Source organism: Beauveria bassiana (genome assembly GCF_000280675.1).
Source record: "Beauveria bassiana ARSEF 2860 unplaced genomic scaffold BBA_S00020, whole genome shotgun sequence".
Taxonomy (NCBI): domain Eukaryota; kingdom Fungi; phylum Ascomycota; class Sordariomycetes; order Hypocreales; family Cordycipitaceae; genus Beauveria; species Beauveria bassiana.
The window spans coordinates 165,813-180,428 of NW_007930855.1; the positions used below are offsets into that span (position 1 = coordinate 165,813).

Sequence of the window (14,616 nt, forward strand, 5' to 3'; positions counted from 1 at the left end):
ATGATTCACGGACAATCACGGTTTGCAACATCTGGTGTTTTGGTTCGGTTCCACAAACCGCAGGCAATGCCAGAATAGGCGCAGGCGCCCACAACCTTCTCCCGCATTCCGGCCACCCGATGTGCATGGCAGTGATCGCCAAGATGAACCTTGTTTCGCAAGACCAGCACCAACAAACTTTGGGCATAGAAAGTAAACGGCTTACAGCATTCCGTTCATCCACACCTCAGCGAGCGGGCGAGGGGTCCCTTGTAGATGACGCTGCGGCCGAGGTCCGCAGGACCCTTGCTGATGATGATATTTTGATTGGCGGGTTGCGCTGTTCAAGTTGTACCGGATGGCAAGTTGCATTGGACTGGCGCTCTCACAACCTCTGTATTCAATGCCATGCCTGCAAATATATGCCTGCGGTCTGCAGGCGCTCGGGACTTTGTTTTAGCGGGCCCGAAATCGCCTCTACCGCCGTGCACTAACCACAATTTATCTCTACAGTGGCTTCATGATGAACGCGACAACGCAAAACTTAACAAACCACCAGACCTGAATGTAATCTTTTCTTTCATGCTTCGCCTTTTCTTTCCAGCTACTTTGTAGGTCCCTCTGTCTTTTAATAAAGTTTTCTCTCGGCATGGTCTGCGAGCACATCTAGCGTCAGCGTCGAACCTCGCTTTCTGATTTCCCACACCCGCCTCCCACATACAACCGCTACCATGTCGCGTTCCTCCCCCGCGCGCAAAGACCAGCAGCTTGTATCAAGCCCCGAGCGAGGCTTTCGCCGGAGCTTCCTCTTTGACACGCGCAATGATGAATTGAGCCACCTTGATGCACTCGCCGCAGCGCAGGCGGAGCATGACCGCGTCCGCGAAGCCGCCATGCGCGTTTACGAGATGCACGAACTCAAAGAGGAGAGCGAGCGCATCCGCCAGCAACAAGAGCGCGAAAACGAGAGGCTCAAGGCCGAAGCAGAACTTGCCGCTAAGGAACGCAAACTGCACGAGCTGCGGGCCAAATCGATCCCCAAACCTACGCCGCCCCCCGAGCCGAAACAAGAACCTACCAGGGCAGCGCCGAGCTTGCCTGCTAAGCCGGTAGAAAATGTCGCAGATGCAAAATTGCAAACACAGCAAACGCTCGTCCAGAAGAAGCCAGTTGTCAAGCAGGAGCCGCTGTCGGGGCTGAAACCGCAGGCCAACGGCTTTGGCAACACTGCCAAGCCTGCACAAACAGTCGCCCAACCGGAACTTGTGAAGCCGGCGAGCAACTTGGCATTCCCTGCACCAAACACTGCCCAGCCAAAGACACAGCCTGTGGCATCGCAGTCTACACAAAGGGCACCCGAACTCCCGAAGCCGTCGGCGTCCACCGAACGATATTTGCAGATCCACCAGGAGCTCAAAAGGCTTCGCACGTCTCTGCAGGCCGCGGCCAAAGTACCAGGCTCTCCTCTCAAAGGTACTATGGGCACATATCGACGTGAGATTCGCGTCTCTATTGGCCAGCTGACGTCAGGGCGCGGTGCCAACGCTCTACCGGTATGTTTATCCTCGTTGCCGGTGCTGTCACATCTCGTCTGACATGTCAGCAGATTCAAAAAATTACCACAGCCTTCAATGATGCCCTTCAGCAAAAAGTGCCTAGCCCACTTGTTGAAGTGAGCAAGTTTGTGGCAGACGCAAGGCAGCCAGTTGAGGGTGCCGCCCACAACGACGCCACGCTGCCTGCTTTGTTCATCTACCTCATTAATATCTGCGCCAAGGGCATCATCAACCAGTTTATCAGCGAGTGCGGCGCCAACTCAAAGGCCGCAAACCCGATTGGCGTCTTTACCGTGCAAATATTTTCCATGCCCGAGTTCCAATGGCGCGGGGCCTCGCTGATTGACATCCTCATGGCCAAGTTCCGGGTCGCCTGCCCCGTGCTGTTCGGCCTGTCGGGCAACGATAAGACGGAGCGGGGCCGCCTGGCACTGGGCTGGCGCAAGGACGGCCCGTCCTGGATCACGGAGCAGAGCCACAACGACCGCATGGCGGGCCTAGCGGCCGGGTACGCGGCCGTGTCCCTGCGCGACTTTAGCCGGAGTGTCAAGAAGAACCCGTACCCTCCGACGCACTACTGGAAGACGCTGGCCGGTATCGTCAACTGCCCTGCGGGCCAGACGTCCAACACGCAGTACATTGTCGTGCGGCACTTGATTGACGGCCACGAGCAGCAGTTTCTCAACTTTTACGGCAACGCGGCCGTTGCCGCGCTGCGGCTTGCCCTGGTTGAGTTTCCCAAGAAGGCGCCGGGCAACACACCCGCCGCCGGATCGCTGCAGGCCCTCGCCGAGGTTCTCAAGTCGACGAGCGGGCTGATACTGGCATGATGGCATACAGATGATGGAAACCCGGGCATTGTGGGGCAAAAGGACTGAGAAGACGATACTGCGTGGAAATTGTGAGAGGCGCGAAGCAGTCATGTACAAAAGAGTATAGATGCGGGTTGTAAAGGCACATTTCGGCGTTGGTAGTATACTGTTTGATTTGCCAATGGCGGGATCCATCAATGTGGTTCCAAGACGGCGTTTTATATTTTTGGGCGCGGGATATTTTGTCCTTTTACATAGTTTTTACTCGACAAATACGAGGAAAACAAGCAATACCACAACATTTTACAATGCATCTTTCCGGTTGCCAGGCCAGCAATTCCGTATCTGGGTCGTCTCAATCTCCCTACCAGTCACTTCAATGATGTAGAGAGTTGAATCGCAGCATGGAGTACTAAAGCACAGGCAAACCAGTGCAAACCGTCACCACCGCCATCGCCGCCATATGAGGCCTGTGTGGTGTGTCTTTCCTTGTTTCTGGTATACGTCTTCATTATGTATACATGATCCATCCTTTATAAAATGCCATCTTATTGAGGGTTAACAATAGAGCAATGCATCTGTGATAGAGCCGCTAATTTATCCTAGATCCTTTCTTCACACTCTAGACAAGGGAACACGTGAAAACGGGAAGAAAAACAGCCATGATATTCAAACTCCCAAAATCAACCCAGCTCTAAAATGCTTTACGGAAAAAAAAAAGACACACCATTATAGAATCAGCAGCAGCACCAGCAGCAAAATCAGCACAAAAATCAGCACCGCGATGCAGCAGCTGCTATACCGATCCTCATTGCGTCGAATTACCGTCTGCAGCTTGCTCATTCCATTTTGCAGCCTCCCACCGACCCTATCCGCCACACTATCCACCACCTCGAGCATCTCGTGCTGCTCCTCGAGCTCGCGGCCCATGTCGTCCGCCTGCCTCCTCAAATTGCCCACCGTCTGAAACACGCCATCCAGATGCTGGTCCTGGTCGCGCATCATCTCCAGCTGCTGCTGCTGCTCAAACTCGGCATAGCTATCCTCCTCCTCCTCTTGCTCGCCACCACGAGCCATCGCAGGGTCCGACGTGTCGCCGCCGGCGGCAAGCTTCCTCTGTAGCTCCTCCCGCATGTCGTCGACCTCGCCGCCAACCTCCTGCACGAGCCGCTTGCGGCGGGCGACTTCTTCCGCGGACAGCCCGTAGGCGGCGGGGGAGGACTCGACGGCGGCGACGGAGGCGACGAGGTCCGACAGGTCCTCGGCGAGGGCGGACAGCGCGGCCTCGAGGTCGGCGCGCGCAGAGGCAAGCTCGGGCGAGGAGGCGGCGCTGGCGAGGGAGCGAATGCGCAGGTACGAGGCGAAGAGCGGGCGGGCCGAGGAGAGCTGCGAGAGGACATCTCTGCGGGCAAATGGGTTAGCTGGGAATTTGGGGGGGGGAAGGTGGGCGAGCGAGCGTACTGCTGGACCTGGAGGAACGGGTCCTCCTCGTTAGTGGAGGACATCATCCTGTCGGTTGCTATATAAGGTGACGCATGGATGGGAGGGAGTAGTGTTTTGGGGGAGGACGAATGTTGATATTGATGTAGATGCTGGCGCTTGGAGCCTGGAGGTTGATCTGTCGCAAGCTGGCCTGGCGTTGCGAATGACGTTGCCTTGAGAACCCCAATCGGAGTTGCGCTAGTGGACAAGGTACGTACCAAGGGCCCATGTGCGTTTCGGAACAAGAGTAAGATCTCAACTCAGGGCACGACGACACATGTGAATAGGGATTTACCCTTGAATTTGAATTCTTGTTACTTCAAATCCTGCTACATTGGATTGCCATTCCTTTTTTAAAAAACCCTTCTGCATGGTGCGTCGATGATCTAGTTGTACCACCCCACACAGGTGGCTAAAAAACCTTGAGATTTCAACTTGAGACCAAAACGTCTAAATACTCACGCAACTACACAAGGACGAGCTGCGCTTCACCTCAATCGATGTCACAATAGAAGGGTTTACAGAAAACACTTGGACATTGCGGCCCTGATTGCCACGACCAACACTACAACCAGCAAGCTTCTCCTGCAGGGTAGGATGCCGCCCACGAAGCCGCTGCCATGCAGCGATGAGTTTGCGACGCCAGAAGAGTACGTGGAGGAACTTCTGGATTTTGCCTCTACAAGCGACACGTGGCAAATACTGTGCGGCGCCGTGCACGTCGTCGACTTTTTCATCACAGAGCCGGGTCTTTTCTACGCAGCCCTGCCGGCCGAATGGCACGCCTTTTTGCTCTCGCAGGATGTGATGCGTCTGCTCGACTTTTTCGTGCGCGACAACCCAGACACGGCCACGTTTGCCGACGGGCAGACGCCGCCGGCGAGTCTCACCAAGTACATCAAAACGATTCGGCGGCTGGCGCTGCGGCGGGACGTCAAGACGCCGGCCGCGGACCTGCCGCCGCTGACGCGCACCGTGTCGGTGGGCATGAATCCGAAAAAGGTGCACGAGGTGCGGCGCTTCGCCGACTACGTGACGCGGCTTTCGTCCGACATGGCGGCGGGTGCAGGCGACGAGGAGGAAGTGACACACTTTGTCGATTTTGGCAGCGGCCAAAACTACCTGGGGCGGGCGCTGGCCAGCGAGCCGTACAACCGGCGGGTGGTGGCTGTCGAGGGCCGGCAGAAGAATGTCGACGCGGCCAAGAGCTTCGACACGCAGTCGGGTCTGGCGGTCAAGCCCAAGATTCTGCGCAACAAAAAGGTGTGGAACAAGATCCTCGAGGTGGCGGGCCCCAACAAGAGCGATCCCGAGGCCTTGGCTGCCGCGATCAAAGAGGTGGTGAGCGACGACGACGAAGGCGACAACTTTCGCAAGATTGGCAGCGACGAGCTGTCGTACACGGTAGAAGAGGGCAAAGGGCTGCTGCAGTACGTTTCAGGGAGGTTGGACAATGGCGATTTGTCCGAGGTGATTGCCAAGATTGACCGCGCGGGGAGCGGCGCCAACGTGGAGGAAAAGAAGAAGCGTCTCAAGCTCATGGCCGTCTCCATCCACTCATGCGGAAATCTTTCACACTACGGCATCCGCTCGCTGGTGCTGAACCCGGACATTCACGCCGTCGCCATTGTCGGGTGCTGCTACAACCTCGTCACCGAAAAGCTCGGCCCGCCGACCCACAAGCAGCACGGCAACTACTACCTCCGGCCGACGTTGCAGGCCGTCAACGGGCGCGTCATCAAAGAGTCGGACCGGCGCGATCCGCAAGGGTTTCCCATGAGCGAGCGGCTGTCGACGTACCGCGGGCACGGGATCCGCGCCAACATCACCGCGCGCATGATGGCGTGCCAGGCGCCGCAAAACTGGACCGCCGCAGACAGCGAGCTCTTTTTCACCCGGCACTTTTACCGGGCCGTGCTGCAAAAGATTTTTCTCGACCGCGGCGCCGTGCACGAGGTGTTGTTCCATCATCCCGACGACAACAACAACAACAACAACAACGAGCAAGAAGATGTTGATCCGGCGTCGCTAGGTCCGTTTCAAAAGAGCACATCGCCGCTCGCGATTGGCACGCTGCCGAAGCGGAGCTACGGCGGCGGACTCGCGCAGTACATTCGCGCGGCGGTCAACAAGCTCACGACGAGCAGCGATTACAAAAAGTACGCCGAGGTGATGCGGGAGACCATGGCGGACATGAGCGAGGCGGAGATGGAGGCGTACATGGCGCGGTTCGCGCCGCGCAAGAAGGAGCTGTGCATTGTTTGGAGTTTGATGGCGTACAGCGCGACGCTGGTCGAGGCGCTGATGGTGACGGACCGCTGGGTGTGGCTCAAGGAGCAGCAAGAGGTGGGCGAGGCGTGGGTCGAGACGGTGTTTGACTTTGGGCAGAGCCCGCGCAACATGGTGGTTGTGGGCATCAAGAAGGAGAGCGGTGGTGGAGGTGGTGGTAGTGGTGGTGGTGAGAGGGAGGCGGATGGAAAAGAAGATGGAGTGTAAAGAGTGTTGGAGCGGTCCGACCTCGTGAAGCATTGTAGCGTGGGTATATGTGGCTGGCATCATCAACATCATACTGACATGCAATTACGTGTTGGTTGGCAATTGTCATTTTTCTACAAAGCGTCAAGGCTCAATAGGACTGACTGGTTACAAGAGCAGCCCAGAATCCTCATCTTTCATCTTTCATCTATTGACCAATTGATGCAATGCTGCAGTGTTGCACGAGTCTGGCACGGAGCGAGGAGAGCACCAACGTCTACAACTAAGCAGTACGACGAGTCATGTTCTCTCTGCAACCTTTGCTACAGACCAGTGACGTACTTGTGAGATGGGTCTACGTTGTCATCGTATTGCAAGTACTCTAAAGTCACGTTCTACCCTCGGTTGACCACTTTCCTGGCACACAAAGTCGGTGGGGGGTCCCCCCTGAGGAGCAGTCATTCGTGTAAACGACGAAACAGAGGGCAAAGAGCCCAGGCCATACGAAAAGTAGACGAGAAAAGGGAAGAGAAAAGGTAGGTGTGCGTTGCCAGAAGAGAAAACCAGGGTAGAGGCCCCCCAATTGTAGGCTGGTGGTTGCCCTCTGATGACTTGTCACAAAAGAGGCGGAGAGAAAGCCGAGTCCCAACCAACCGGGATACGAGACGAGGCGCGAAACTGGGAGAGTGATACTCGGAGCGGCTTGTGTGTGGGTTCAGAGCCGTTGAGGATTGATGATGAGACAAGTTCAACGGTCGAGTGAGTTTTTGCTTTTTCATGTCTTTTCTTTTTTTTGCTTTTTTTAGCGGTTGGGTTTAGATGAGACTCAGATTGGGTAGCAGGGAGACCGGGACGGGACGAGGCGGGCGCAGAAAGACATTCCTCGCAGGGGAAGCATTTTCTTTTTCAGGGTCCAATGCGAAGGACTGAGCGAATAGGAAGGTACTTTGTCGATAGTGAGTGGCCTCTGCAGGTATCAAAGGCTAGCTGAGGACTTGGTTCCGCGGTGTGTCCCATGATTTGTTGAAGCTTGTGTCGTGGCCTGGTTGCCTGAATGGGTTTGTTATCTACAGATAAATTACCCCACAATCTTGAAAAGAGCAAGGGGGGGGGGGGCTCCGATGGGTCGTTTTCTTTGCCGGCATCTTCAAGGGTTCCCGGCCCGAGTTGTGCAACGCTGCCCGAGCAAGTTTGCCTCGTCTCGATTGGTGGCATGTATTGCTGCCCATCCACGGCAGCGGCGGCGGCAGAAGAGTGCATCAAGGTCTTTTATTTTTGTGTGTACGCGTCCTACATGCGAAGCGAGGTATCATCGATTGCGTAGTAGCTATCTGAGTCGGGTAGCATCGTGGGTTTGAGTGCATGGTCGGCTGCAGTAATGTGAGGGTTGGCGGAGCCGAGAGAAGCACAACATGACATGTATGTCCGGCAAGTTGATGGACGGGCGATGAGGCTATCGATGAATAGGAAAAAGTTTCATACCAGCGTCGGGTGCAAGCTTTTTTATTTTTTTTTTTTAAAAAAAAAAAAAAATCATGCAAGACGCCAGAATTGGAAAGACGTCATTTGCTGGTGGGCAGACGCCACATCACAGACCGGGGGCGATGCGACAATGCAGGATACCGGATGCAGGATGCAGGATGCAGGATGCAGGATGCAGGATACAGATTTGGGGAAAGCATTTCGCGTAGGTCTGCGTCTAGATTCATGCAAGAGATGAGAGGAAAAATGAATCGATTAAAAAAGGGCTGTTTAAAAAAAAAAAAAAGCACGATAAAATCAGGCCAGCGCCCACTTTTGTCTTTTTCTTCTTGTCCCTCTTGGCCATTTATCTACCCATTGATTTCTTATCGCATCCCATCTGAATATCAGCCTACAGACTAACTAACTATTCGATAACCAAGTTACAGACAGCATCATCTCTTTACCCACTTCGCCTACCGACTATCAGCAACAGCCACGAACGGACCCCTCTCTTTTGCCGACTCGTCGACTCTCTCTCACTCACACACTCTCTCTTTTGCCTTTCCTCCATCTCGATTTTGTGTCCTTGGTTGATCCCCGCCTCGCGACATTGTCACACGAAGCAACCTTGTCAACAGTTCTTGTGCCACCACATCTGCACCATTCTCCCAATTGACACACGCACTGCCGAAAGGCAAGAAAAGAATACAAACAAGACGAGACCACGACCGATCGATTTCCTTGCCCTTTACAACTGCCGTCATACCCGCACGTGCCACGCACCAGAGTGACAGCCGACTTCACCTCGTACGCATAGTTTGATTCCTACTACTGGCAGCACCACTTATTTTTTTTGCTGTGTGTGGTTGTCTAGTTCACGATAAGGATTTGATAGCCTCGGGCACCACCCATTCTTATTATTACTCATTCTCTCGGCAATTTGTTTACCTGAATCCTCCTCTTCGACTTGCGAACAAAACTACACTCGGCAGACAAGTTGCGAATCTCTTCTGGCATTCATCAATTGCCAACAGTCGCAATGAATGCTCAAGTTTCTATTCTGGTACGCCCATGTCACTTTTCTCTCATGCCCCCCCTGCAAATGCTCCCCACCACATCTTGAACCCTTTTCGGCTTGCTCCGACAACGGGCACCGATGCCCGTCACACTACCAAAAACACCACCACCATCATCACCATCATCACCAACTTTTGCAAGCCACCATGTCGATTCACAACTCAATCTCCCCTTTATTGATCTTGTCGCATCAATGTCACTGCCATTAGCATCTTCAATAATATCCTCACGTTTCTTGTCCTAAACTAACTCCTCGCTCCCAGAAAGGCTCCTACAACCTCATCTGCTTTCCCCACCAACTCTACTCCTTCCTGGTCCAGCCCATTATCCGCACCCTCATTCCCCAGACCCAGGACCTCAACATCTCCTCCCATGCCCCCGAGCACGAGCTCGACGGCCTGACTCCCGACCAGCAGCACCGCTTCCTCAACATCTCCATTACCCCCATCGAGTGCTCCCTCGTCGTCCACGCCTCCTGGGCCCAAAATGTCTTTCGTCCCATCATCGACCGCCTACCCGCGGACCTCGCCGCCCAGGTCCACGTCTCTTCCGACACGTACATGATTCTCTGCGTCATCGCCGCCAGCCTCGACCCGGCCGGTCGCGTCATGGAGCTCTCGTCGCCCCTCGCCCTCGCCGGCATCCCCATCTTCTTCCTCACCACCTACTACTCAGACTTTATCCTCGCGCCCACCCACGAGCGGCCCCGCGTCATTGACGCCCTCTCCGCCCGCGGCTTCGACTGCCTCGAGGGCAACCGCTTCTTCCACCAGGACGCCTCGTACAAGCACCACGACTCCTCCTCCTCCTCCTCCTCCCACGTCCGCTTCTCAGCCACTCCCGACACCCCGCCTGCCATCATCGCCGAGCTCCAGCGCAAAACCTTTGAGCTCCTCAAGAAGCGCAACGTCACCCCGTTTGTCGACACCACCCTCGAACTGCTCCTCGCCGGCGGCCGCGACGTCTCCCAGCTGCCCGGCGCCTACGCCTGCTACCCCTCGCCTAACAGGCGCAAGAGCTCGCTGCCCGAGGCCCGCCGCGCCGCCACCTGGGGCGACGGCGTCGACCCCCGCCTCTTCAACTGCATCGTGTCCGCGCTCGTCTCCCAGCCCAAGTTTCTGTCCGTCACGCTGGCCGAGGAGGACCCGCCCTCGGTGCTCATGGACAAGAACCTGTTGTCGCTGTTTGGCGACTCGGTCGTCGGCGACTTCAACACGACGCTGATTCCCATCTTTTTGAACCTGGAGAGCCTGCCGTCCGAGGTGACGGGCGTGGTGTCGGGCGTCGCGGGGAAGCTGGTCCAGGAGATGAAGGTCCGGAATATGCTGGAAATGTCGTACTTGTCGACGGCGCGGGCGAGTGCCGTGGTGCTGCCGCAGGAACAGGCAGAGCGCGCGCTGTCGATTCTAGATGAATGCATGGAAATGGCCGAGCTTCTGCCATGAAGTGTTTGCTTGTTTCTTTTCTTCTTCTTCTTCTTCTTCTTCATTCCTCTTGACTTCTGTAATCTGGAGTTGAAAATGGACTTGTGAGCGAGCATGTACGATACCACATATATATACTATTCTCTTCATTTGGTGTTTTTCAAAAATTCAATCCAAAACTTTCTACTTTTTTTATATACAGTTCCCTCCCCTCACTTCTTCCTTCCCTTGCCTCCGCCGCCGCCCTCCGTCACCATGCCCGCCCTCACAAACCCATCCCTCGCCACCGCATTAATCACCGCGAACCGCCTCGGCCCCAGCTTCACCCCGCCGTACCACCGCGTCACCACCACCATGGCATCCCACAGCTCCATCAGCCGCATCAGGTGCAGCAGCCTGCCTCCCGCCGCATCTTCGCCATCGTCGTCGCAGTCCTGAAAGCTCGCCTGCCTGGGGCCCCGGATGCGCCACGCTGTAATGTTGTGCGTCGCGCTGCGGATGCGCTTATCGCTCGCGAGCAGCTGCGCAACGTATGAGCGTGCTTGCAAGGGAGACGTCACACGCGCCACGTGCGCGACAAAGGTAGACTTGGTGTCGACGATTTGCTCCGAGAGCGTCCACATTGGCGGCGGCAGCGTGGCGAGGTCGTCGACGGCCTGTAAGTCAATCTCGCTCTCCGACTGCGTGAATACACCCCTTGACTCTTCCTTGCCTTGACCATCATGTTGTTCAGCAGCGACAGGAGATGCTGCTGCTGCTTCTGCTGCTGCTGCTGCTGCTGCTGCTGCTGCGCATTCTTCATCTAAACGCCGCGAAAAATCCTCCACCGCGTCAAAGAGACACACGGCGCCGGGTTGATGCACCGCAGCGAGCGCGGCGCGAAACAGACGCAGGTCGCGCTCGCCAGCGCCCCGCACGCCGCCGGAGCTGTGCTGCACGCCGACGACGCGAGGCGGGCCGCCGGTATCGGGATAGCCAGGGGGGAAGCTAAGCTGCAGCGATGAGGCGGAGTCGCCGGGCAGCTGCAGGATGTAGTCGGAGGTGGCCCCGGAGGAGGAGGTGGTGGACGGCACGAGGCTGGCGTCGCCGTAGATGGAGTTGATGGCCTCGACCTCGTCGCGGAGCTCGTCCGACATGCTGGGCGCGAAGGGACTTTATTTGTGCATGTGAATCAGGTTTTTAATACGTCGAGTCTAGTTTGGTGTGAGAAGTGATCAAAAGTGGTGGTGAAGGTTTTTGTGGATCGGCCTGCAATGAATGACATAAAAGGCGATGCTCGCCTCGATCTGCACATGAGACTGCATGCCTTTGTTTTTTCCTGGAAAAATAGTTATAGATATTAGTCCCTCAGCAGGTCAATTTCAGAAAGCAGAAAACCGGTAGCTAGTTCATTTTTCTTTTGATAAGCGCTAGTCATCTATCCTTCTTGTCGTCTTGTCATCGGACCTCTACCGGCTTTCGGCAATGGCCCATTCAGAAACGACTTGCGTAGTTTCCTACTACCAAGGGTACCCCGGATGAACAGCCACGACGCCAGATACTGCTCGCGACAAGACATCTTATGACAAAAGGTCGGGTTATCGGCACCGAAGGGCCATGCCAAGGCGGGAGATTGCCAGACAAAAAGAAAGTCTGGAATCTCGGTAGTTGGCACTAACAATCCTACTAGTGAGTGGGCTATCATTTGTGTCCCATACATTTATGGTATATTGACCCCTCGGATTTATTTACACTCTTTTGCAACGGCTTATTGTACGACCCCACGAATCCCGATTCCGGTCTCATGTTGGGAGTCGGAAGTAATTCTTGTATCTCTGCAGCTTATAGACCAACCGTGTCGACTTTAACATGGTGTGTCTTTCTCAAAACAAAGTGAGTGAGAGAAAAAGAATAGAAGAAGTGATGGACATGAGATATCGAATACGAAACTCTGAAAGATTTTTGGCAACACGTCCTGCCGAGAAGAGCAAGGCGCGGCTTTGCCGTCAAAGCCGGTTAACCTGCCCGATTGGTGCTAGTAAACGCTATGAGCACCAAGGTGGGCAGAAGAAAGGTAGGTGTTTGCTATCTCCGGATGACTAGTACATACCCCGGGGAGGAAAAAAACTAGCTATGAGAATTTGCCTTGTTGAAACTCAATTGTTGATAAATATGGACTTGGTTTCCGAAGTTGTTATAAAGCAGTCGGGCTGACGTAGGCTGTTGGTGGCGTCGGCCGACGTCCGGTCCGGCATTGGTGGAGAAACTCTAAAACAAAGAGACCTTTACTCAGTAATTTAACCTGCCATAAACTCCTACAGAGAGAGAGAGAAGGGGGCAAATACTTCCAATGAACTAGTCTATCGTCCGTGTTCTCGTGTATTATCCACATTGAAAGTTTACCAGACTCGTCAGCCTGTCCCTCAACTTGACCAACTCGTTATCAGCCCTCCCCACCAACACGAACCCCCAGTATTCTTCACCCTGTTCACGCCTTTTGTATCATGACTAAAGTTTGTTGATTACTTTCTTTGGTAATCAATCCCACCTCGCGCGACACCATGGTAGGAAGGTGGACCTCGGTGATCGTCGCCGCCGACTTGCCGGGCCATGAGCTAGCTTGGATGAGGAACGAAACTCCCTCTTCACTCTCCGACCAAACTTGCCATCTCACTGTAGAGAGAGAAGAATCGCCGTTGGAGAAAGCCGTCTGATAACTAATACGTAAAAGATTAGAGTTGTAGTCAACCATGTGTCAGCACTCTTTGTCAAGTCGTATCGCTGCTCTCGTCTGTATATAAGTCATTCTCGAACCCGTTCTTATCCCAGATTTTGTCCTCGGCTCTTGTTACCAAACTCTCATCCCAAATCCTAACCTCCCATTTTCCCCAAACCCCCATCAACTCCGTAGCCACCACCATGAAGACCGTCGCCGCCGTCGTCCTCCTCTCCGCCGCCGCCACCGCCGTGCAGGCCGCCTTCACCGAGACCCTCAACGGCGTCACCTACACCGTCACGCACCTCGCCGCCGACGGCTCCGAGCTGCCCGTCGAGTTTGGCCCTGCCATTGACGCCACCTCTCGCGGCGCCCAGCGCGAGCAGCGTCGTCGCGCTCGCGCTGCTGCTGCTGCTGCTGCTGCTGACCACGAGAAGCGCACTCAGACCTTTAGCAACTGGTGCGGCGCCGCCAACCTGAGTCCCCCCGGCGGCGGCGCCTGGAGCCGCGTCTCGGGCGCCTGGACCGTTCCCGAGATTTCGCTGCGCGCTAATCAGAGCGACGACGACCAGCCGTCGCTCGTGCAATGGATCGGCATCGACGGCGACGGCTGCCAGTCGGGCGGTCTGATTCAAGGCGGTTCCGGCTCTCAGGTATGCAAACACCCTTTCCTCCCCCGACATTCTTGTAAAGAAAAAAAAAAAAAGCCCAACGCTGATAAATACACACCGCAGATTGACTCCAACGGAGAACAGGAAAACTACGCCTGGTTCGAGTTTGTCCCCGCCCCTCTGCGCACTTTTACCATGAACGTCGGCGCCGGCGACCAAATGTCCGGCCTTGTGACGGCCGACTCGTCGCGCTCCGGCAACGTCACCATCAACAACGTCAGCACCGGCCAGTCGATGCACTTTTACTTTTCCGACGGCGGCGCCGGCCTCTGCGGCACGTCGGCCGAGTGGATCCTCGAGGACCTCACCTCGCTGCCCTCGCGCAACCTCGAGCCCTTTGCCGACTTCCCCGACACCCACTTCACCGACTGCCGGGCGTCCACGTCGGCCGGGCAGTCGGCCGGCCCGGGCACAAACAATGTCAACATTGCGCAAAACGGCCGTGCGCTCTGCACCGGTCAAATCTCGGGCTCTAGCGTCTACGTCCATAGCACATCTCATTAGAGGATTGGTGAGCAAGCATGACGATGGCTCCTCGAGCGGATCGTGAGTGGCTCGATTTGTTGATACGTACAGCTATTTGTGTAAATAGTTATATCTAGAGGCAACGTATATATACATACAGTAAATACTTGAAATGATACCGATTTGGATACATTACCAAGGTCCTTACATGGGTGCATATTGGTCTTTACCATCAAGCAACAGGAGTAATAGCATCATCTGCATCGCATAAAGTACATCTCTCCAAATAGCCACGTGAGACAAGTCAGAGCCCAGCAGTCCTCATGTTTCGGTAATTTTGTCATGTAACTTGTGGTTCATGGCAATATGCATCAAGACCCACAAGGCAACCCAAAACCAACACCCAACCCACGCAACTGCTGCCAGGTGTGCACTCTCACAGACATGCAAAACCAATCGCTGTAAATGTAAACGTTTATTGACTACAGCGCAAAGCACGCCAAAAATACTGGTCGG

At 55.1% G+C, this 14,616-nt stretch overlaps 6 protein-coding genes across 6 annotated transcripts; 4 read left to right on the forward strand and 2 right to left on the reverse strand.

The window, feature by feature from the left end:
* Positions 1 to 710: 710 nt before the first annotated feature.
* Positions 711 to 2,365, forward strand: BBA_06690 (GLE1-like protein; the record flags this gene model as incomplete). The annotated part of the gene is made up of 2 exons (XM_008601787.1): positions 711 to 1,532; positions 1,586 to 2,365. 2 exons carry the CDS (start codon positions 711 to 713, stop codon positions 2,363 to 2,365), a joined length of 1,602 nt encoding a protein of 533 aa, XP_008600009.1.
* Positions 2,366 to 3,076: 711 nt separating this feature from the next.
* BBA_06691 (syntaxin 6) lies at positions 3,077 to 3,855 on the reverse strand (the record flags this gene model as incomplete). Its single annotated transcript, XM_008601788.1, has 2 exons — positions 3,077 to 3,749; positions 3,809 to 3,855. The coding sequence occupies 2 exons, from the start codon at positions 3,853 to 3,855 to the stop codon at positions 3,077 to 3,079; spliced, it is 720 nt and encodes a 239-aa protein (XP_008600010.1).
* Positions 3,856 to 4,426: 571 nt separating this feature from the next.
* Positions 4,427 to 6,325, forward strand: BBA_06692 (uncharacterized protein; the record flags this gene model as incomplete). The annotated part of the gene is made up of 1 exon (XM_008601789.1): positions 4,427 to 6,325. The coding sequence occupies one exon, from the start codon at positions 4,427 to 4,429 to the stop codon at positions 6,323 to 6,325; it is 1,899 nt and encodes a 632-aa protein (XP_008600011.1).
* A 2,482-nt stretch (positions 6,326 to 8,807) lies between these two features.
* BBA_06693 (uncharacterized protein) lies at positions 8,808 to 10,290 on the forward strand (the record flags this gene model as incomplete). Its single annotated transcript, XM_008601790.1, has 2 exons — positions 8,808 to 8,831; positions 9,109 to 10,290. 2 exons carry the CDS (start codon positions 8,808 to 8,810, stop codon positions 10,288 to 10,290), a joined length of 1,206 nt encoding a protein of 401 aa, XP_008600012.1.
* A 191-nt stretch (positions 10,291 to 10,481) lies between these two features.
* On the reverse strand, positions 10,482 to 11,405 carry BBA_06694 (RWD domain-containing protein; the record flags this gene model as incomplete). Its single annotated transcript, XM_008601791.1, has 1 exon — positions 10,482 to 11,405. One exon carries the CDS (start codon positions 11,403 to 11,405, stop codon positions 10,482 to 10,484), a length of 924 nt encoding a protein of 307 aa, XP_008600013.1.
* Positions 11,406 to 13,167: 1,762 nt separating this feature from the next.
* BBA_06695 (acid proteinase A) lies at positions 13,168 to 14,139 on the forward strand (the record flags this gene model as incomplete). Its single annotated transcript, XM_008601792.1, has 2 exons — positions 13,168 to 13,617; positions 13,699 to 14,139. 2 exons carry the CDS (start codon positions 13,168 to 13,170, stop codon positions 14,137 to 14,139), a joined length of 891 nt encoding a protein of 296 aa, XP_008600014.1.
* Between the last annotated feature and the right edge of the window lie 477 nt (positions 14,140 to 14,616).